Genomic DNA, 20852 nt, shown 5'->3' on the forward strand with positions numbered 1-20852 from the left:
TTTCTCTGGACTATCGGAACTCTTTTCTCTGGACTATCTGAACTCTTTTCTCTGGACTATCGGAACTCTTTTCTCTGGACTATCGGAACTCTTTTCTCTGGACTATCGGAACTCTTTTCTCTGGACTATCGGAACTCTTTTCTCTGGACTATCGGAACTCTTTTCTCTGGACTATCGGAACTCTTTTCTCTGGACTATCTGAACTCTTTTCTCTGGACTATCTGAACTCTTTTCTCTGGACTATCTGAACTCTTTTCTCTGGACTATCGGAACTCTTTTCTCTGGACTATCGGAACTCTTTTCTCTGGACTATCGGAACTCTTTTCTCTGGACTATCTGAACTCTTTTCTCTGGACTATCTGAACTCTTTTCTCTGGACTATCGGAACTCTTTTCTCTGGACTATCTGAACTCTTTTCTCTGGACTATCTGAACTCTTTTCTCTGGACTATCTGAACTCTTTTCTCTGGACTATCGGAACTCTTTTCTCTGGACTATCTGAACTCTTTTCTCTGGACTATCGGAACTCTTTTCTCTGGACTATCTGAACTCTTTTCTCTGGACTATCTGAACTCTTTTCTCTGGACTATCGGAACTCTTTTCTCTGGACTATCTGAACTCTTTTCTCTGGACTATCGGAACTCTTTTCTCTGGACTATCGGAACTCTTTTCTCTGGACTATCTGAACTCTTTTCTCTGGACTATCTGAACTCTTTTCTCTGGACTATCGGAACTCTTTTCTCTGGACTATCTGAACTCTTTTCTCTGGACTATCTGAACTCTTTTCTCTGGACTATCTGAACTCTTTTCTCTGGACTATCGGAACTCTTTTCTCTGGACTATCGGAACTCTTTTCTCTGGACTATCGGAACTCTTTTCTCTGGACTATCTGAACTCTTTTCTCTGGACTATCTGAACTCTTTTCTCTGGACTATCGGAACTCTTTTCTCTGGACTATCTGAACTCTTTTCTCTGGACTATCTGAACTCTTTTCTCTGGACTATCTGAACTCTTTTCTCTGGACTATCTGAACTCTTTTCTCTGGACTATCTGAACTCTTTTCTCTGGACTATCTGAACTCTTTTCTCTGGACTATCTGAACTCTTTTCTCTGGACTATCGGAACTCTTTTCTCTGGACTATCTGCACTCTTTTCTCTGGACTATCTGAACTCTTTTCTCTGGACTATCTGAACTCTTTTCTCTGGACTATCGGAACTCTTTTCTCTGGACTATCTGAACTCTTTTCTCTGGACTATCTGCACTCTTTTCTCTGGACTATCTGAACTCTTTTCTCTGGACTATCTGAACTCTTTTCTCTGGACTATCGGAACTCTTTTCTCTGGACTATCGGAACTCTTTTCTCTGGACTATCTGAACTCTTTTCTCTGGACTATCTGAACTCTTTTCTCTGGACTATCTGAACTCTTTTCTCTGGACTATCGGAACTCTTTTCTCTGGACTATCTGAACTCTTTTCTCTGGACTATCTGAACTCTTTTCTCTGGACTATCTGAACTCTTTTCTCTGGACTATCGGAACTCTTTTCTCTGGACTATCGGAACTCTTTTCTCTGGACTATCTGAACTCTTTTCTCTGGACTATCTGAACTCTTTTCTCTGGACTATCTGAACTCTTTTCTCTGGACTATCGGAACTCTTTTCTCTGGACTATCTGAACTCTTTTCTCTGGACTATCTGAACTCTTTTCTCTGGACTATCTGAACTCTTTTCTCTGGACTATCGGAACTCTTTTCTCTGGACTATCTGAACTCTTTTCTCTGGACTATCGGAACTCTTTTCTCTGGACTATCTGAACTCTTTTCTCTGGACTATCTGAACTCTTTTCTCTGGACTATCGGAACTCTTTTCTCTGGACTATCTGAACTCTTTTCTCTGGACTATCTGAACTCTTTTCTCTGGACTATCTGAACTCTTTTCTCTGGACTATCTGAACTCTTTTCTCTGGACTATCTGAACTCTTTTCTCTGGACTATCTGAACTCTTTTCTCTGGACTATCTGAACTCTTTTCTCTGGACTATCTGAACTCTTTTCTCTGGACTATCGGAACTCTTTTCTCTGGACTATCGGAACTCTTTTCTCTGGACTATCTGAACTCTTTTCTCTGGACTATCTGAACTCTTTTCTCTGGACTATCTGAACTCTTTTCTCTGGACTATCGGAACTCTTTTCTCTGGACTATCTGAACTCTTTTCTCTGGACTATCTGAACTCTTTTCTCTGGACTATCTGAACTCTTTTCTCTGGACTATCTGAACTCTTTTCTCTGGACTATCTGAACTCTTTTCTCTGGACTATCTGAACTCTTTTCTCTGGACTATCGGAACTCTTTTCTCTGGACTATCTGAACTCTTTTCTCTGGACTATCTGAACTCTTTTCTCTGGACTATCTGAACTCTTTTCTCTGGACTATCGGAACTCTTTTCTCTGGACTATCGAACTCTTTTCTCTGGACTATCTGCACTCTTTTCTCTGGACTATCTGAACTCTTTTCTCTGGACTATCTGAACTCTTTTCTCTGGACTATCGGAACTCTTTTCTCTGGACTATCGGAACTCTTTTCTCTGGACTATCTGAACTCTTTTCTCTGGACTATCTGAACTCTTTTCTCTGGACTATCTGAACTCTTTTCTCTGGACTATCGGAACTCTTTTCTCTGGACTATCTGAACTCTTTTCTCTGGACTATCTGAACTCTTTTCTCTGGACTATCTGAACTCTTTTCTCTGGACTATCTGAACTCTTTTCTCTGGACTATCTGCACTCTTTTCTCTGGACTATCGGAACTCTTTTCTCTGGACTATCGGAACTCTTTTCTCTGGACTATCTGAACTCTTTTCTCTGGACTATCTGAACTCTTTTCTCTGGACTATCGGAACTCTTTTCTCTGGACTATCTGAACTCTTTTCTCTGGACTATCTGAACTCTTTTCTCTGGACTATCTGAACTCTTTTCTCTGGACTATCTGAACTCTTTTCTCTGGACTATCGGAACTCTTTTCTCTGGACTATCTGAACTCTTTTCTCTGGACTATCTGAACTCTTTTCTCTGGACTATCTGAACTCTTTTCTCTGGACTATCGGAACTCTTTTCTCTGGACTATCTGAACTCTTTTCTCTGGACTATCTGAACTCTTTTCTCTGGACTATCGAAACTCTTTTCTCTGGACTATCTGCACTCTTTTCTCTGGACTATCTGAACTCTTTTCTCTGGACTATCTGAACTCTTTTCTCTGGACTATATGCACTCTTTTCTCTGGACTATCGGAACTCTTTTCTCTGGACTATCTGCACTCTTTTCTCTGGACTATCTGAACTCTTTTCTCTGGATTATCTGAACTCTTTTCTCTGGACTATCGGAACTCTTTTCTCTGGACTATCTGAACTCTTTTCTCTGGACTATCTGCACTCTTTTCTCTGGACTATCTGAACTCTTTTCTCTGGACTATCTGAACTCTTTTCTCTGGACTATCGGAACTCTTTTCTCTGGACTATCGGAACTCTTTTCTCTGGACTATCTGAACTCTTTTCTCTGGACTATCTGAACTCTTTTCTCTGGACTATCTGAACTCTTTTCTCTGGACTATCGGAACTCTTTTCTCTGGACTATCTGAACTCTTTTCTCTGGACTATCTGCACTCTTTTCTCTGGACTATCTGAACTCTTTTCTCTGGACTATCTGAACTCTTTTCTCTGGACTATATGCACTCTTTTCTCTGGACTATCGGAACTCTTTTCTCTGGACTATCTGCACTCTTTTCTCTGGACTATCTGAACTCTTTTCTCTGGATTATCTGAACTCTTTTCTCTGGACTATCGGAACTCTTTTCTCTGGACTATCTGAACTCTTTTCTCTGGACTATCTGCACTCTTTTCTCTGGACTATCTGAACTCTTTTCTCTGGACTATCTGAACTCTTTTCTCTGGACTATCGGAACTCTTTTCTCTGGACTATCTGAACTCTTTTCTCTGGACTATCTGAACTCTTTTCTCTGGACTATCTGAACTCTTTTCTCTGGACTATCTGAACTCTTTTCTCTGGACTATCGGAACTCTTTTCTCTGGACTATCTGAACTCTTTTCTCTGGACTATCTGAACTCTTTTCTCTGGACTATCTGAACTCTTTTCTCTGGACTATCTGCACTCTTTTCTCTGGACTATCTGAACTCTTTTCTCTGGACTATCTGAACTCTTTTCTCTGGACTATCTGAACTCTTTTCTCTGGACTATCGGAACTCTTTTCTCTGGACTATCTGAACTCTTTTCTCTGGACTATCTGAACTCTTTTCTCTGGACTATCTGAACTCTTTTCTCTGGACTATCTGAACTCTTTTCTCTGGACTATCTGAACTCTTTTCTCTGGACTATCTGCACTCTTTTCTCTGGACTATCTGAACTCTTTTCTCTGGACTATCTGAACTCTTTTCTCTGGACTATCTGCACTCTTTTCTCTGGACTATCGGAACTCTTTTCTCTGGACTATCTGAACTCTTTTCTCTGGACTATCTGAACTCTTTTCTCTGGACTATCGGAACTCTTTTCTCTGGACTATCTGAACTCTTTTCTCTGGACTATCTGAACTCTTTTCTCTGGACTATCTGCACTCTTTTCTCTGGACTATCTGAACTCTTTTCTCTGGACTATCGGAACTCTTTTCTCTGGACTATCGGAACTCTTTTCTCTGGACTATCTGAACTCTTTTCTCTGGACTATCTGAACTCTTTTCTCTGGACTATCTGAACTCTTTTCTCTGGACTATCTGAACTCTTTTCTCTGGACTATCTGAACTCTTTTCTCTGGACTATCGGAACTCTTTTCTCTGGACTATCTGAACTCTTTTCTCTGGACTATCGGAACTCTTTTCTCTGGACTATCTGAACTCTTTTCTCTGGACTATCTGAACTCTTTTCTCTGGACTATCTGAACTCTTTTCTCTGGACTATCTGAACTCTTTTCTCTGGACTATCGGAACTCTTTTCTCTGGACTATCTGAACTCTTTTCTCTGGACTATCTGAACTCTTTTCTCTGGACTATCTGAACTCTTTTCTCTGGACTATCTGAACTCTTTTCTCTGGACTATATGCACTCTTTTCTCTGGACTATCTGAACTCTTTTCTCTGGACTATCTGCACTCTTTTCTCTGGACTATCTGAACTCTTTTCTCTGGATTATCTGAACTCTTTTCTCTGGACTATCGGAACTCTTTTCTCTGGACTATCTGAACTCTTTTCTCTGGACTATCTGAACTCTTTTCTCTGGACTATCTGCATTCTTTTCTCTGGACTATCTGCACTCTTTTCTCTGGACTATTGGAACTCTTTTCTCTGGACTATCTGAACTCTTTTCTCTGGACTATCTGAACTCTTTTCTCTGGACTATCGGAACTCTTTTCTCTGGACTATCTGAACTCTTTTCTCTGGACTATCGGAACTCTTTTCTCTGGACTATCTGAACTCTTTTCTCTGGACTATCTGAACTCTTTTCTCTGGACTATCGGAACTCTTTTCTCTGGACTATCTGAACTCTTTTCTCTGGACTATCTGAACTCTTTTCTCTGGACTATCTGAACTCTTTTCTCTGGACTATCGGAACTCTTTTCTCTGGACTATCTGAACTCTTTTCTCTGGACTATCTGAACTCTTTTCTCTGGACTATCGGAACTCTTTTCTCTGGACTATCTGAACTCTTTTCTCTGGACTATCTGAACTCTTTTCTCTGGACTATCTGAACTCTTTTCTCTGGACTATCTGAACTCTTTTCTCTGGACTATCGGAACTCTTTTCTCTGGACTATCTGAACTCTTTTCTCTGGACTATCTGAACTCTTTTCTCTGGACTATCTGAACTCTTTTCTCTGGACTATCTGAACTCTTTTCTCTGGACTATCGGAACTCTTTTCTCTGGACTATCTGAACTCTTTTCTCTGGACTATCTGAACTCTTTTCTCTGGACTATCTGAACTCTTTTCTCTGGACTATCTGAACTCTTTTCTCTGGACTATCTGAACTCTTTTCTCTGGACTATCTGAACTCTTTTCTCTGGACTATCGGAACTCTTTTCTCTGGACTATCGGAACTCTTTTCTCTGGACTATCTGAACTCTTTTCTCTGGACTATCTGAACTCTTTTCTCTGGACTATCTGAACTCTTTTCTCTGGACTATCTGAACTCTTTTCTCTGGACTATCTGAACTCTTTTCTCTGGACTATCTGAACTCTTTTCTCTGGACTATCTGAACTCTTTTCTCTGGACTATCTGAACTCTTTTCTCTGGACTATCGGAACTCTTTTCTCTGGACTATCTGAACTCTTTTCTCTGGACTATCGGAACTCTTTTCTCTGGACTATCGGAACTCTTTTCTCTGGACTATCGGAACTCTTTTCTCTGGACTATCTGAACTCTTTTCTCTGGACTATCTGAACTCTTTTCTCTGGACTATCGGAACTCTTTTCTCTGGACTATCTGAACTCTTTTCTCTGGACTATCGGAACTCTTTTCTCTGGACTATCGGAACTCTTTTCTCTGGACTATCGGAACTCTTTTCTCTGGACTATCTGAACTCTTTTCTCTGGACTATCTGAACTCTTTTCTCTGGACTATCGGAACTCTTTTCTCTGGACTATCTGAACTCTTTTCTCTGGACTATCTGAACTCTTTTCTCTGGACTATCTGAACTCTTTTCTCTGGACTATCGGAACTCTTTTCTCTGGACTATCTGAACTCTTTTCTCTGGACTATCGGAACTCTTTTCTCTGGACTATCTGAACTCTTTTCTCTGGACTATCTGAACTCTTTTCTCTGGACTATCGGAACTCTTTTCTCTGGACTATCTGAACTCTTTTCTCTGGACTATCTGAACTCTTTTCTCTGGACTATCGGAACTCTTTTCTCTGGACTATCGGAACTCTTTTCTCTGGACTATCTGAACTCTTTTCTCTGGACTATCTGAACTCTTTTCTCTGGACTATCTGAACTCTTTTCTCTGGACTATCTGAACTCTTTTCTCTGGACTATCTGAACTCTTTTCTCTGGACTATCTGAACTCTTTTCTCTGGACTATCGGAACTCTTTTCTCTGGACTATCGGAACTCTTTTCTCTGGACTATCGGAACTCTTTTCTCTGGACTATCTGAACTCTTTTCTCTGGACTATCTGAACTCTTTTCTCTGGACTATCTGAACTCTTTTCTCTGGACTATCTGAACTCTTTTCTCTGGACTATCGGAACTCTTTTCTCTGGACTATCTGAACTCTTTTCTCTGGACTATCGGAACTCTTTTCTCTGGACTATCTGAACTCTTTTCTCTGGACTATCTGAACTCTTTTCTCTGGACTATCGGAACTCTTTTCTCTGGACTATCTGAACTCTTTTCTCTGGACTATCTGAACTCTTTTCTCTGGACTATCGGAACTCTTTTCTCTGGACTATCTGAACTCTTTTCTCTGGACTATCGGAACTCTTTTCTCTGGACTATCTGAACTCTTTTCTCTGGACTATCTGAACTCTTTTCTCTGGACTATCTGAACTCTTTTCTCTGGACTATCTGAACTCTTTTCTCTGGACTATCGGAACTCTTTTCTCTGGACTATCGGAACTCTTTTCTCTGGACTATCGGAACTCTTTTCTCTGGACTATCTGAACTCTTTTCTCTGGACTATCTGAACTCTTTTCTCTGGACTATCGGAACTCTTTTCTCTGGACTATCTGAACTCTTTTCTCTGGACTATCTGAACTCTTTTCTCTGGACTATCTGAACTCTTTTCTCTGGACTATCGGAACTCTTTTCTCTGGACTATCTGAACTCTTTTCTCTGGACTATCTGAACTCTTTTCTCTGGACTATCTGAACTCTTTTCTCTGGACTATCTGAACTCTTTTCTCTGGACTATCGGAACTCTTTTCTCTGGACTATCTGAACTCTTTTCTCTGGACTATCTGAACTCTTTTCTCTGGACTATCTGAACTCTTTTCTCTGGACTATCTGAACTCTTTTCTCTGGACTATCGGAACTCTTTTCTCTGGACTATCTGAACTCTTTTCTCTGGACTATCTGAACTCTTTTCTCTGGACTATCTGAACTCTTTTCTCTGGACTATCTGAACTCTTTTCTCTGGACTATCTGAACTCTTTTCTCTGGACTATCTGAACTCTTTTCTCTGGACTATCTGCACTCTTTTCTCTGGACTATCGGAACTCTTTTCTCTGGACTATCTGCACTCTTTTCTCTGGACTATCTGAACTCTTTTCTCTGGACTATCTGAACTCTTTTCTCTGGACTATCGGAACTCTTTTCTCTGGACTATCTGAACTCTTTTCTCTGGACTATCTGAACTCTTTTCTCTGGACTATCTGAACTCTTTTCTCTGGACTATCTGAACTCTTTTCTCTGGACTATCGGAACTCTTTTCTCTGGACTATCTGAACTCTTTTCTCTGGACTATCTGAACTCTTTTCTCTGGACTATCTGAACTCTTTTCTCTGGACTATCTGAACTCTTTTCTCTGGACTATCGGAACTCTTTTCTCTGGACTATCTGAACTCTTTTCTCTGGACTATCTGAACTCTTTTCTCTGGACTATCGGAACTCTTTTCTCTGGACTATCTGAACTCTTTTCTCTGGACTATCTGAACTCTTTTCTCTGGACTATCTGAACTCTTTTCTCTGGACTATCTGAACTCTTTTCTCTGGACTATCGGAACTCTTTTCTCTGGACTATCTGCACTCTTTTCTCTGGACTATCTGAACTCTTTTCTCTGGACTATCTGAACTCTTTTCTCTGGACTATCTGAACTCTTTTCTCTGGACTATCTGAACTCTTTTCTCTGGACTATCTGAACTCTTTTCTCTGGACTATCTGAACTCTTTTCTCTGGACTATCTGAACTCTTTTCTCTGGACTATCTGAACTCTTTTCTCTGGACTATCGGAACTCTTTTCTCTGGACTATCTGCACTCTTTTCTCTGGACTATCTGAACTCTTTTCTCTGGATTATCTGAACTCTTTTCTCTGGACTATCGGAACTCTTTTCTCTGGACTATCTGAACTCTTTTCTCTGGACTATCTGAACTCTTTTCTCTGGACTATCTGCATTCTTTTCTCTGGACTATCTGCACTCTTTTCTCTGGACTATTGGAACTCTTTTCTCTGGACTATCGGAACTCTTTTCTCTGGACTATCTGAACTCTTTTCTCTGGACTATCTGAACTCTTTTCTCTGGACTATCTGAACTCTTTTCTCTGGACTATCTGAACTCTTTTCTCTGGATTATCTGAACTCTTTTCTCTGGACTATCGGAACTCTTTTCTCTGGACTATCTGAACTCTTTTCTCTGGACTATCGGAACTCTTTTCTCTGGACTATCTGAACTCTTTTCTCTGGACTATCTGAACTCTTTTCTCTGGACTATCTGAACTCTTTTCTCTGGACTATCTGAACTGTTTTCTCTGGACTATCGGAACTCTTTTCTCTGGACTATCTGAACTCTTTTCTCTGGACTATCTGAACTCTTTTCTCTGGACTATCTGAACTCTTTTCTCTGGACTATCTGAACTCTTTTCTCTGGACTATATGCACTCTTTTCTCTGGACTATCGGAACTCTTTTCTCTGGACTATCTGCACTCTTTTCTCTGGACTATCTGAACTCTTTTCTCTGGACTATCTGAACTCTTTTCTCTGGACTATCGGAACTCTTTTCTCTGGACTATCGGAACTCTTTTCTCTGGACTATCTGAACTCTTTTCTCTGGACTATCTGAACTCTTTTCTCTGGACTATCTGAACTCTTTTCTCTGGACTATCTGAACTGTTTTCTCTGGACTATCGGAACTCTTTTCTCTGGACTATCTGAACTCTTTTCTCTGGACTATCGGAACTCTTTTCTCTGGACTATCTGAACTCTTTTCTCTGGACTATCTGAACTCTTTTCTCTGGACTATCTGCACTCTTTTCTCTGGACTATCTGCACTCTTTTCTCTGGACTATCGGAACTCTTTTCTCTGGACTATCTGCACTCTTTTCTCTGGACTATCGGAACTCTTTTCTCTGGACTATCGGAACTCTTTTCTCTGGACTATCTGAACTCTTTTCTCTGGACTATCTGAACTCTTTTCTCTGGACTATCGGAACTCTTTTCTCTGGACTATCGGAACTCTTTTCTCTGGACTATCTGAACTCTTTTCTCTGGACTATCGGAACTCTTTTCTCTGGACTATCTGAACTCTTTTCTCTGGACTATCTGCACTCTTTTCTCTGGACTATCTGAACTCTTTTCTCTGGACTATCTGAACTCTTTTCTCTGGACTATCTGAACTCTTTTCTCTGGACTATCTGAACTCTTTTGACTCACCACATACACTGCTGCTGTTTATTATGGATCCGGTTGCCTAGTCACTCTTCCCCTACCTATATGTACATACAGTAGCTACCTCAATGACCTCGTACCCTGCACATCGAATCGGTACTGGTACCCTGTGTATATAGCCAAGTTATCGTTTCTCATTTTGTATTTAATCCTCATGTTTTAATTGTTTCTATATTTTTCTCTCTGCATTGTTGGGAAGGGCCCGTAAGTAAGCATTTCACTGGTAGTCTACACATGTTGTTTTACAAAGCATCTGACAAATACAATTTGACTTGATTTGATGTACACTGAGAGCGTAGGGGACAGTATATTACGGTCTGTGCATGTCAGAGGAAAGCAGAGGAGAGAGAAGAGGAGTCGATTCAGACAGCGATTCATGTAGGGGATGTGTAAGAGCATGTGGTTACAGTGGGTACTGTGTACAGTACCGTGTGCTTCAGGTGGGTTGGCAGAGAGGAAAGAGACAGAGAGGAGTTCGTTCAGAGGGTAATAATAGTTGTTGACCTTGAGGCAGAAAACAGGTATTACCTGTGATGTACACATTTGTCTTACACACATGCACACAGTCTGTCTGTTACGATGTGTTGGTGTACTGTATGAAGTGAGCTCTCTCACGTACATCTCACAACATGACGTGAGATTTGTCAGGTCAAACTATAACTGACATTATATGATATCTGATATCAGAGCATCTCCACTTTACACATAGACAGTGATCAATTTAGTGACGTATCTTGATGCATCGCAATAGTACTGCAAAAAATACTGCATTCATGTATTTTTTATCTGACACGCAGGGGCAACAGTACAGTTATTGTCTAATTCCGTTAATAGCCCCTAAGAATCCAGACTGTTTTAACATAAGGAAAGAGTAATAGAGGGTGTGTCATTGTAGCCACTAACAGAGACATCAAAAGAAGCAGATTCACACACTATTTCAGTTTAAGTCCATGTACAGATGTAGGATCTTAATTTGAGCCAGTTTGCTACAGCAGGAAAATATCCTGCAGCAACAGGAAATGCAAATTATTATGTGGATGATAATTCATGATTTTTTTTGTAAGGGTTGATACATTTTTCATTTGGGCAAATCAAGTCTGACATTTTAAAGTGGACATAACAAACTCTAGAAGCCTTTTGAAACCTGTGCAGGAAAATTCTCAGCAACAAAAGAGTGATCAAATGAAGCTCCTACATCTGTATGTCAGCTGCCTGGTTGTGTCTATTGTTATCATATATCAATGTGAAGCAACTCCCCCAGATAGAATGTTCTGCATACTTTAGTGAACACAAGTAAACTGCACTGTCCTCTTGGCGATGGCAACCATGTGTGCAACAATAAATTACACAGCTATTATGTTTCTCCCCTAGACCTCTTTCATAAACATTCTCACACATACACAGACATGAACACACAAATGCACACACTCCCGCACACACACACACACACACACCACACATTAAAGCATGTGCATATACTTAGACAAATTTAGTCGCACACATATTATTTTGGCCTCTTGGAGGAACTAGACTCATTTCTTTCCAACTCTTTGTTCTTTGTTTAACGAGTTTCTCTTTAGTTGTGTTTTTCAAACATTCTTTACTTAGCCTGAGAGCTGAAAACATCATACAGAAGTGTTTAGTCTGGCTAGCATCCCGGCCAGTGAACTAGTGCTGTGCTATCCTCTGGCTCCTTTCTAACAGGTCGTATAGCGTTTTAGCACAATCTCAAACTCAGTACCAGGTGAAAGCTTTGTTTTGTCCTCTGTAGCTCAGTTGGTAGAGCGTGGTGCTTGTAACGCCAGGGTAGTGGGTTTGATTCCCGGGACCAGCCATACATAAAATGCATACACGCATTACTGTACGTCGCTTTGGATAGAAGCGTCTGCTTAATGGCATATATTATTTTGGCTGATAGAGCCTTTGTGTCTGGTGTTTTGTGGAGAAGTATTCAGTTCAAGCGTTTGGGGTTATGACTGGTGTTTTGTGTAGAAGTGCTCAGTTCAAGCGTTGGGGTTATGGATGGTGTTTTGTGGAGGCTACAGTTCTCACCCTGGGCCTGAGCAGCAGAGTTGTGGGAGTACCCCAGGGCCTGCAGGGCTGTCTCTACCAGCTGGTTGAAGAGGATGTCTTTCCTGACCAGGACAAACTCAGCATGCTCCTCTCTGTGGCCCTCGCTCCTCTCCACCTCCTCACGCTGCATCCCCCCATCCAGCTCTGCCTGCTCCACCACACAGAATACTGGGATCATCAGACCTGGGGGAGGGAGATCAGAACGTAAGGCAAAATAAACAACTTAGGCTAAGCGAGTACAATATTAGGTCTAATTACATAGAATGCTGCTGACTTGGGTGGCTGTTAAATCACCTGTTGTGTATACTAATAGGATTCCAAACAATGCAAAGATCTAAAGTCGCTAATCTAACGGCAAGGATAATCTGGAAGATCTACAGTAGCTACTCTAACAGCAAGACAATTCTTAAGATTATAGGTAATACTAGAAGAATGGACATCCAAAGACATTATAAAAAAGGACCTATAAAAAAACAAAGTGTCTAATAAATGTAAAAGCTTCACACTGCTTTCCATAACTATCTATTCATAACTATCACTATCTATTCCATAACTATCTATTCATAACTATTCCATAACTATCTATTCTTAACTATCACTATCTATTCCATAACTATCTATTCATATCTATTCCATAACTATCTATTCTTAACTATCACTATCTATTCCATAACTATCTATTCATAACTATCACTATCTATTCCATAACTATCTATTCATATCTATTCCATAACTATCTATTCTTAACTATCACTATCTATACCATAACTATCTATTCATAACTATCACTATCTATTCCATAACTATCTATTCATAACTATCACTATCTATTCCATAACTATCTATTCATAACTATCACTATCTATTCCATAACTATCTATTCATAACTATTACTATCTGTTCCATAACTATCTATTCATAACTATCACTATCTATTCCATAACTATCTATTCATAACTATCACTATCTATTCCATAACTATCTATTCCATAACTATCTATTCATAACTATCACTATCTATTCCATAACTATCTATTCCATAACTATCACTATCTATTCCATAACTATCTATTCATAACTATCACTATCTATTCCATAACTATCTATTCATAACTATCACTATCTATTCCATAACTATCTATTCCATAACTATCTATTCCATAACTATCACTATGTATTCCATAACTATCTATTCATAACTATCACTAGCTATTCCACAACTATCTATTCCATAACTATCACTATCTATTCCATAACTATCTATTCATAACTATCACTATCTATTCCATAACTATCTATTCATAACTATCACTATCTATTCCATAACTATCACTATCTATTCCATAACTATCTATTCATAACTATCACTATCTATTCCATAACTATCTATTCCATAACTATCACTATCTATTCCATAACTATCTATTCATAACTATCACTATCTATTCCATAACTATCTATTCATAACTATCACTATCTATTCCATAACTATCACTATCTATTCCATAACTATCTATTCATAACTATCACTATCTATTCCATAACTATCTATTCCATAACTATCACTATCTATTCCATAACTATCTATTCATAACTATAACTATCTATTCATAACTATAACTATCTATTCCATAACTATCACTATCTATTCCATAACTATCTATTCATAACTATCACTATATATTCCATAACTATCTATTCATAACTATCACTATCTATTCCATAACTATCACTATCTATTCCATAACCATCTACTCATAACTATCACTATCTATTCCATAACTATCTATTCATAACTTTCACTACCTATTCCACAACTATCTATTCCATAAATATCACTATCTATTCCATAACTATCTATTCATAACTATAACTATCTATTCATAACTATCACTATATATTCCATAACTATTCCATAACTATCTATATATTCCATAACTATCTATTCATAACTATCACTACCTATTCCACAACTATCTATTCCATAAATATCACTATCTATTCCATAACTATCTATTCATAACTATCACTATATAGTCCAGAACTATCTATTCATAACTATCACTATCTATTCCATAACTATCACTATCTATTCCATAACCATCTACTCATAACTATCACTATCTATTCCATAACTATCTATTCATAACTATCACTACCTATTCCACAACTATCTATTCCATAAATATCACTATCTATTCCATAACTATCTATTCATAACTATAACTATCTATTCATAACTATCACTATATATTCCATAACTATTCCATAACTATCTATATATTCCATAACTATCTATTCATAACTATCACTACCTATTCCACAACTATCTATTCCATAAATATCACTATCTATTCCATAACTATCTATTCATAACTATCACTATATAGTCCAGAACTATCTATTCATAACTATCACTATCTATTAATAACTATCTATTCCGTAACTATCAATTCATAACTATCTATTCCATAACTATCTATTCCATAACTATTTATTCCATAACTATCTATTCCATAACTATCTATTCCACAACTATCACTATCTATTCCATAACTATCTATTCATAACTATCTATTCCACAACTATCTATTCATAACTATCTATTAATAACTATCGATTCCGTAACGATCAATTCATAACTATCTATTCCATAACTATCTATTCCATAACTATCTATTCCACAACTATCACTATCTATTCCATAACCATCTATTCCATGACTATCTATTCCACAACTATCTATTCATAACTATCTTTTTCATAACTATATATATTCCATAACTATCTATTCATAACTTTCTATTCCATAACTATCTATTCATAACTATCAATTCATAACTATCTATTCCACAACTATCTATACATAACTATCTATTCCATAACAATATATTCCATAACTATCTATTCCACAACTATCTATTCCATAACTATCTATTCATAACAATCTATTCCATAACAATCTATTAATAACTATCTATTCCATAACGATCTAATCATAACTATCTATTCATAACTATCTATTCATAACTATCTATTCCATAACAATCTATTCCATAACTATATATTCCATAACTATATATTCCATAACTACCAATTCCATAACTGTCTATTCATAACTATCTATTCCATAACTATCACTATCTATTACATAACTACCTATTCATTAATATCTATTCCATAACTATCTCTTCCATAACTATCTATTCCATAACTATCACTATCTATTACATAACTACCTATTCATTAATATCTATTCCATAACTATCTCTTCCATAACTATCTATTCCATAACTATCACTATCTATCCCATAACTATCAATTCCATAACTGTCTATTCATAACTATCTATTCCATAACTATCACTATCTATTACATAACTACCTATTCATTAATATCTATTCCATAACTATCTCTTCCATAACTATCTATTCCATAACTATCACTATCTATCCCATAACTATCAATTCCATAACTGTCTATTCATAACGATCTATTCCATAACTATCCATTCATAACTATCTATTCCATAACTGTCTATTCATAACTATCTATTCCATAACTATCTATTCCATAACTATCTATTCCATAACTATTTATTCCAACCCTATCTTTTCCTTAACTATTTATTCCAAACCTATCTATTCCATAACTTTCTATTCCATAACTATCTATTCCATAACTATTTATTCCAAACCAATCTATTCCGTAACTATTTATTCCAAACCTATCTATTCCATAACTATCTACTCCATACTTTCTATTTCATAACTATCTATTCCATAACTATCTATTCCATAACTATTTATTCCAAACCTATCTATTCCATAACTATTTATTCCAAACCTATCTATTCCATAACTTTCTATTCCATAACTATCTATTCCATAACTATTTATTCCAAACCAATCTATTCCGTAACTATTTATTCCAAACCTATCTATTCCATAACTATCTACTCCATACTTTCTATTTCATAACTATCTATTCCATAACTTTCTATTTCATAACTATCTATTCCATGCTATCTATTCCATAACTATCTATTCCATAATTATATATTCCATAACTATCTATTCCATAACGATCTACTCCATACTTTCTATTTCATAATTATATATTCCATAACTATCTATTCCATAACTATCTATTCCATAACGATCTATTCCATAACTATCTATTCCATAACTATCTATTCCATAACTATCTATTTCATAACTATCTATTCCATAACTATCAATTCCATAACTATCTAAGTTATTTACATTCATTGAAGGTCAGACATGTACAGTTGGTGGATTTTGGACCCAACGTTAATACAAGCTATTGTGTTCATTAACAGTTCTTTCATATTTCATAATTACACAGAATTCAGTAGACATGCTATGCAATTTGAACGGCCTGGCTGGTGCTAACTTATCGCAGTTTAGCGTCTCCATCTCTTCATTCAAACAAACAGATCACCAACCATTTCGAATCCCACCTTACCTTCTCCGCTATGCAATCTGGTTTCAGAGCTGGTCATGGGAGCACCTCAGCCACGCTCAAGGTCCTAAATTATATCATAACCGCCATTGATAAGAGACATTACTGTGCAGCCGTATTCATCGACCTGGCCAAGGCTTTCGACTCTGTCAATCACCACATTCTTATTGGCAGACTCAATAGCCCTGGTTTCTCAAATGATTGCCTCGCCTGGTTCACCAACTACTTCTCTGATGGAGTTCAGTGTGTCAAATCGGAGGGCCTGTTGTCCGGACCTCTGGCAGTCTCTATGGGGGTGCCACAGGGTTCAATTCTCGGGCCGACTCTCTTCTCTGTATACATCAATGGTGTCGCTCTTGCTGCTGGTGATTCTCTGATCCACCTCTACGCAGACGACAGCATTCTGTATACTTCTGGCCCTTCTTTGGACACTGTGTTAACTAACCTCCAGACCAGCTTCAATGCCATTCAACTCTCCTTCCGTGGCCTCCAACTGCTCTTAAATGCAAGTAAAACTAAATGCATGCTCTTCAACCGATCGCTGCCTGCACCCACCTCACTCATGCTGCCAAACATACCCTCGTAAAACTGACTATCCTACCGATCCTTGACTTCGGCAATGTCATTTACAAAATAGCCTCCAACACTCTACTCAGCAAATTGGATGCAGTCTATCACAGTGCCATCCGTTTTGTCACCAAAGCCCCATATACTACCCACCACTGTGACCTGTACGCTCTTGTTGGCTGGCCCTCGCTTCATACTCGTCGCCAAACCCACTGGCTACAGGTCATCTACAAGTCTCTGCTAGGTAAAGCCCCGCCTTATCTCAGCTCACTGGTCACCATAGCAGCACCCACTCGTAGCACGCGCTCCAGCAGGTATAGCTCACTGGTCACCACCAAAGCCAATTCCTCCTTTGGTCGCCTTTCCTTCCAGTTCTCTGCTGCCAATGACTGGAACGAACTGCAAAAATCACTGAAGCTGGAGACTTATATCTCCCTCACTAGCTTTAAGCACCAGCTGTCAGAGCAGCTCACAGATCACTGCACCTGTACATAGCCCATCTGTAAACAGCCCATTCATCTACCTCATCCCTATACTGTATTTATTTATTTATCTTGCTCCTTTGCACCCCAGTATCTCAACTTGCACATTCATCTTCTGCACATCTACCATTCCAGTGTTTAATTGCTATATTGTAATTACTTCGCCACCATGGCCTATTTATTGCCTTAACTCCCTTATCTTACCTCATTTGCACACACTGTATATAGATTTCTTTTTTTCAACCGTATTATTGACTGTATGTTTTATTTATTCTATGTGTAACTCTGTGTTGTTGTATGTGTCGAACTGCTTTGCTTTATCTTGGCCAGGTCGCAGTTGCAAATGAGAACTTGTTCTCAACTAGCCTACCTGGTTAAATAAAGATGACTGTATGTCTCATCTCTTAATTTGACTGAATATGTAGATTTTTTATAGCTTAACCGTTAGTTTCATAGATAAAGCTGGAACCATGGTAACCGTTCCCAAAGTCACAACGGCCTAAACCATGCCCACACACATGGTTTTCTATGGTGTTCTTCTCTATGGCCCCACTATCCTCTTGGCTCACAGCAACAATTTAATTCATCCTTCACCAATATTCCTCTTTTTACTAAAAGGCTTTTGGTTGCAGGCCACCTGTCGACTAATTAATTAAGGCTTTCACAAGAAATGAGAGTCTGAGCATTAGGCAAACTCCCTGCACTAATAATAAGAGTAGAGCTATACACAGCCACAGCCACAGCCACACACACACACACACACACAGCCACACACACACACACAGCCACACACACACACACACACACACACACACACACACACACGCCACACACACAGCCACACACACACACACACACACACACACACACACACACACACACACACACACACACACACAGCCACACACACACACAGCCACACACACAGCCACACACACACCACACACACACACACACACACACACACACACACACACAGCCACACAGCCACACACACTGCCACACACACACACACACACACACACACACACACACACACACACACACACACACACACACACACACACACACACACACACACACACACACACACACACAGCCATACACAGCCATACACACACACAGCCATACACACACAGCCATATGTGTGTGAGAGCTATACCCCCCTCCCCTCCACACAAACACACACCAGCACCATTAGATCTCTCCCTCTCTCTTGTTTTAATCAGTCAATTGCTATATTTCTACTTCCTCTCCATGAATCATCCCGGCTCCCAGTTTGCTGGGCTCTTATGGAGTGAATTACACACTGGAGCTCTGTGTGCCAATTCAAGTAAGTGAATTTCCCCCAACAGGCCAATATAACTGTCAACACAGAGCAGCTACAACCAGCTCTCTCTCTCTCTCTCTCCCCCCTTCTCTCTCTCTCCCTCCCTCTCCCTCTTTCTCTCCCCCTCTCTCTCTCTCTCTCCCTCATCCCCAACCTCGTCTCCTTTCCAACACCTTTCTCTTTTTCCTCACTCTCTCGTAGTTCCCTCTTGCTGTAAGTCAGTCTCCCTCTCTCTCCCTCCCCACCTCACTGTCCCTCTCTCTCTCTCACACTCTCCCCCTCTCTTTCCCTCCCTCCCTCTATCTCTCTCTATCCCCTCCATCTCTCTCTTGTTCTCTCTCCCCCTCCCCCCTCTCTCTCCCCCTTCTCTCTCTCCCTCTCCCTCTTCCCCTCTCTCCCCCTCCCCCTCTCTCTCCCCCTTCTCTCTCTTTCCCCCTCTCTCTCTCCCTCTCCCTCTTCCCCTCTCTCTCTCCCTCCCTCTCTCTCCCTCTCTCTCCCTCTTCCCCTCTCTCTCCATCTCCCTCCCTCTCTCTCTCCCTCTCTCTCCCTCTCCCTCTTCCCCTCTCTCTCTCCCCCCTCTCTCTCCCTCTCTCTCTCTATCCCTCTCTCCCTCTCTCTCTCCCTCCATTTCTCCCTCTCTCTCCCTCTCTCCCTCTCCCTCTTCCCCTCTCTCTCTCCCTCTCTCTCGCTCTATCCCCCTCTCTCTATCCCTCTCTCTCCCTCTCTCTCTCCCTCCCTCTCTCTCTCATCCCCTACCTCGTCTCCTTTCCAACACCTTTCTCATTTTCCCCACTCTCTTGTAGTTCTCTCTTGCTGTAACTCAGTTACTCTCAGTATCTATCACTCTGTCCTCCCTTTCCTCCAGATCTTGTTAGTATGCCCTCTCCCCCTATCACCTCTCCCCATGCCCTCTCTCCCTCCCTCCATCACCTCTCCTCTCTCCCACTATCCCCATCACCTCTCCCCTCTCCCCATATCCCCTCTCCCCCTCCCCCTATCACCTCTCCCCTCTCCCCATCTACCCTTTCCCCGTCTCCCCTCTCCCCTTATCCCCATATCCCCTCTCCCCCTCATCTCCCCTCTCCCCCATCACCTCTTCCCTCTCCCCTTTCCCACTCTCCCCATCACCTCTTCCCTCTCCCCTTTCCCACTCTCCCCATCACCTCTTCCCTCTCCCCTTTCCCACTCTCCCCATCACCTCTTCCCTCTCCCCTTTCTCACTCTCCCCATCACCTCTTCCCTCTCCCCTTTCCCACTCTCCCCATCACCTCTTCCCTCTCCCCTTTCCCACTCTCCCCATCACCTCTTCTCTCTCCCCTTTCTCACTCTCCCCATCACCTCTTCCCTCTCCCCTTAGCCACTCTCCCCATCACCTCTTCCCTCTCCCCTTTCCCACTCTCCCCATCACCTCTTCCCTCTCCCCTTTCCCACTCTCCCCATCACCTCTTCCCACTCCCCATCTCCCCTCTCCCCCATCACCTCTCCCCTTTCCCACTCTCCCCATCACCCCCTTTTCCCTTTATTTTATTTCATTTTATTTA

General features: G+C 40.1%; 1 protein-coding gene across 4 annotated transcripts in view; it reads right to left on the reverse strand.

The window, feature by feature from the left end:
• Positions 1–20852, reverse strand: part of LOC106582371 (DNA-binding protein SATB2) — a 102400-nt gene that overhangs the window by 50368 nt on the left and 31180 nt on the right. For all 4 annotated transcript variants that reach the window (XM_082967199.1, XM_082967198.1, XM_082967197.1 and 1 more), the window contains exon 3: positions 12427–12630. In XM_082967199.1, coding sequence (XP_082823325.1) covers positions 12427–12630 — 204 coding nt within the window. The remainder of the gene's footprint in view (positions 1–12426; positions 12631–20852) is intronic.

The sequence above is a fragment of the Salmo salar genome, chromosome 21, assembly GCF_965601325.2.
Source record: "Salmo salar chromosome 21, fSalSal1, whole genome shotgun sequence".
Classification (NCBI taxonomy): domain Eukaryota; kingdom Metazoa; phylum Chordata; class Actinopteri; order Salmoniformes; family Salmonidae; genus Salmo; species Salmo salar.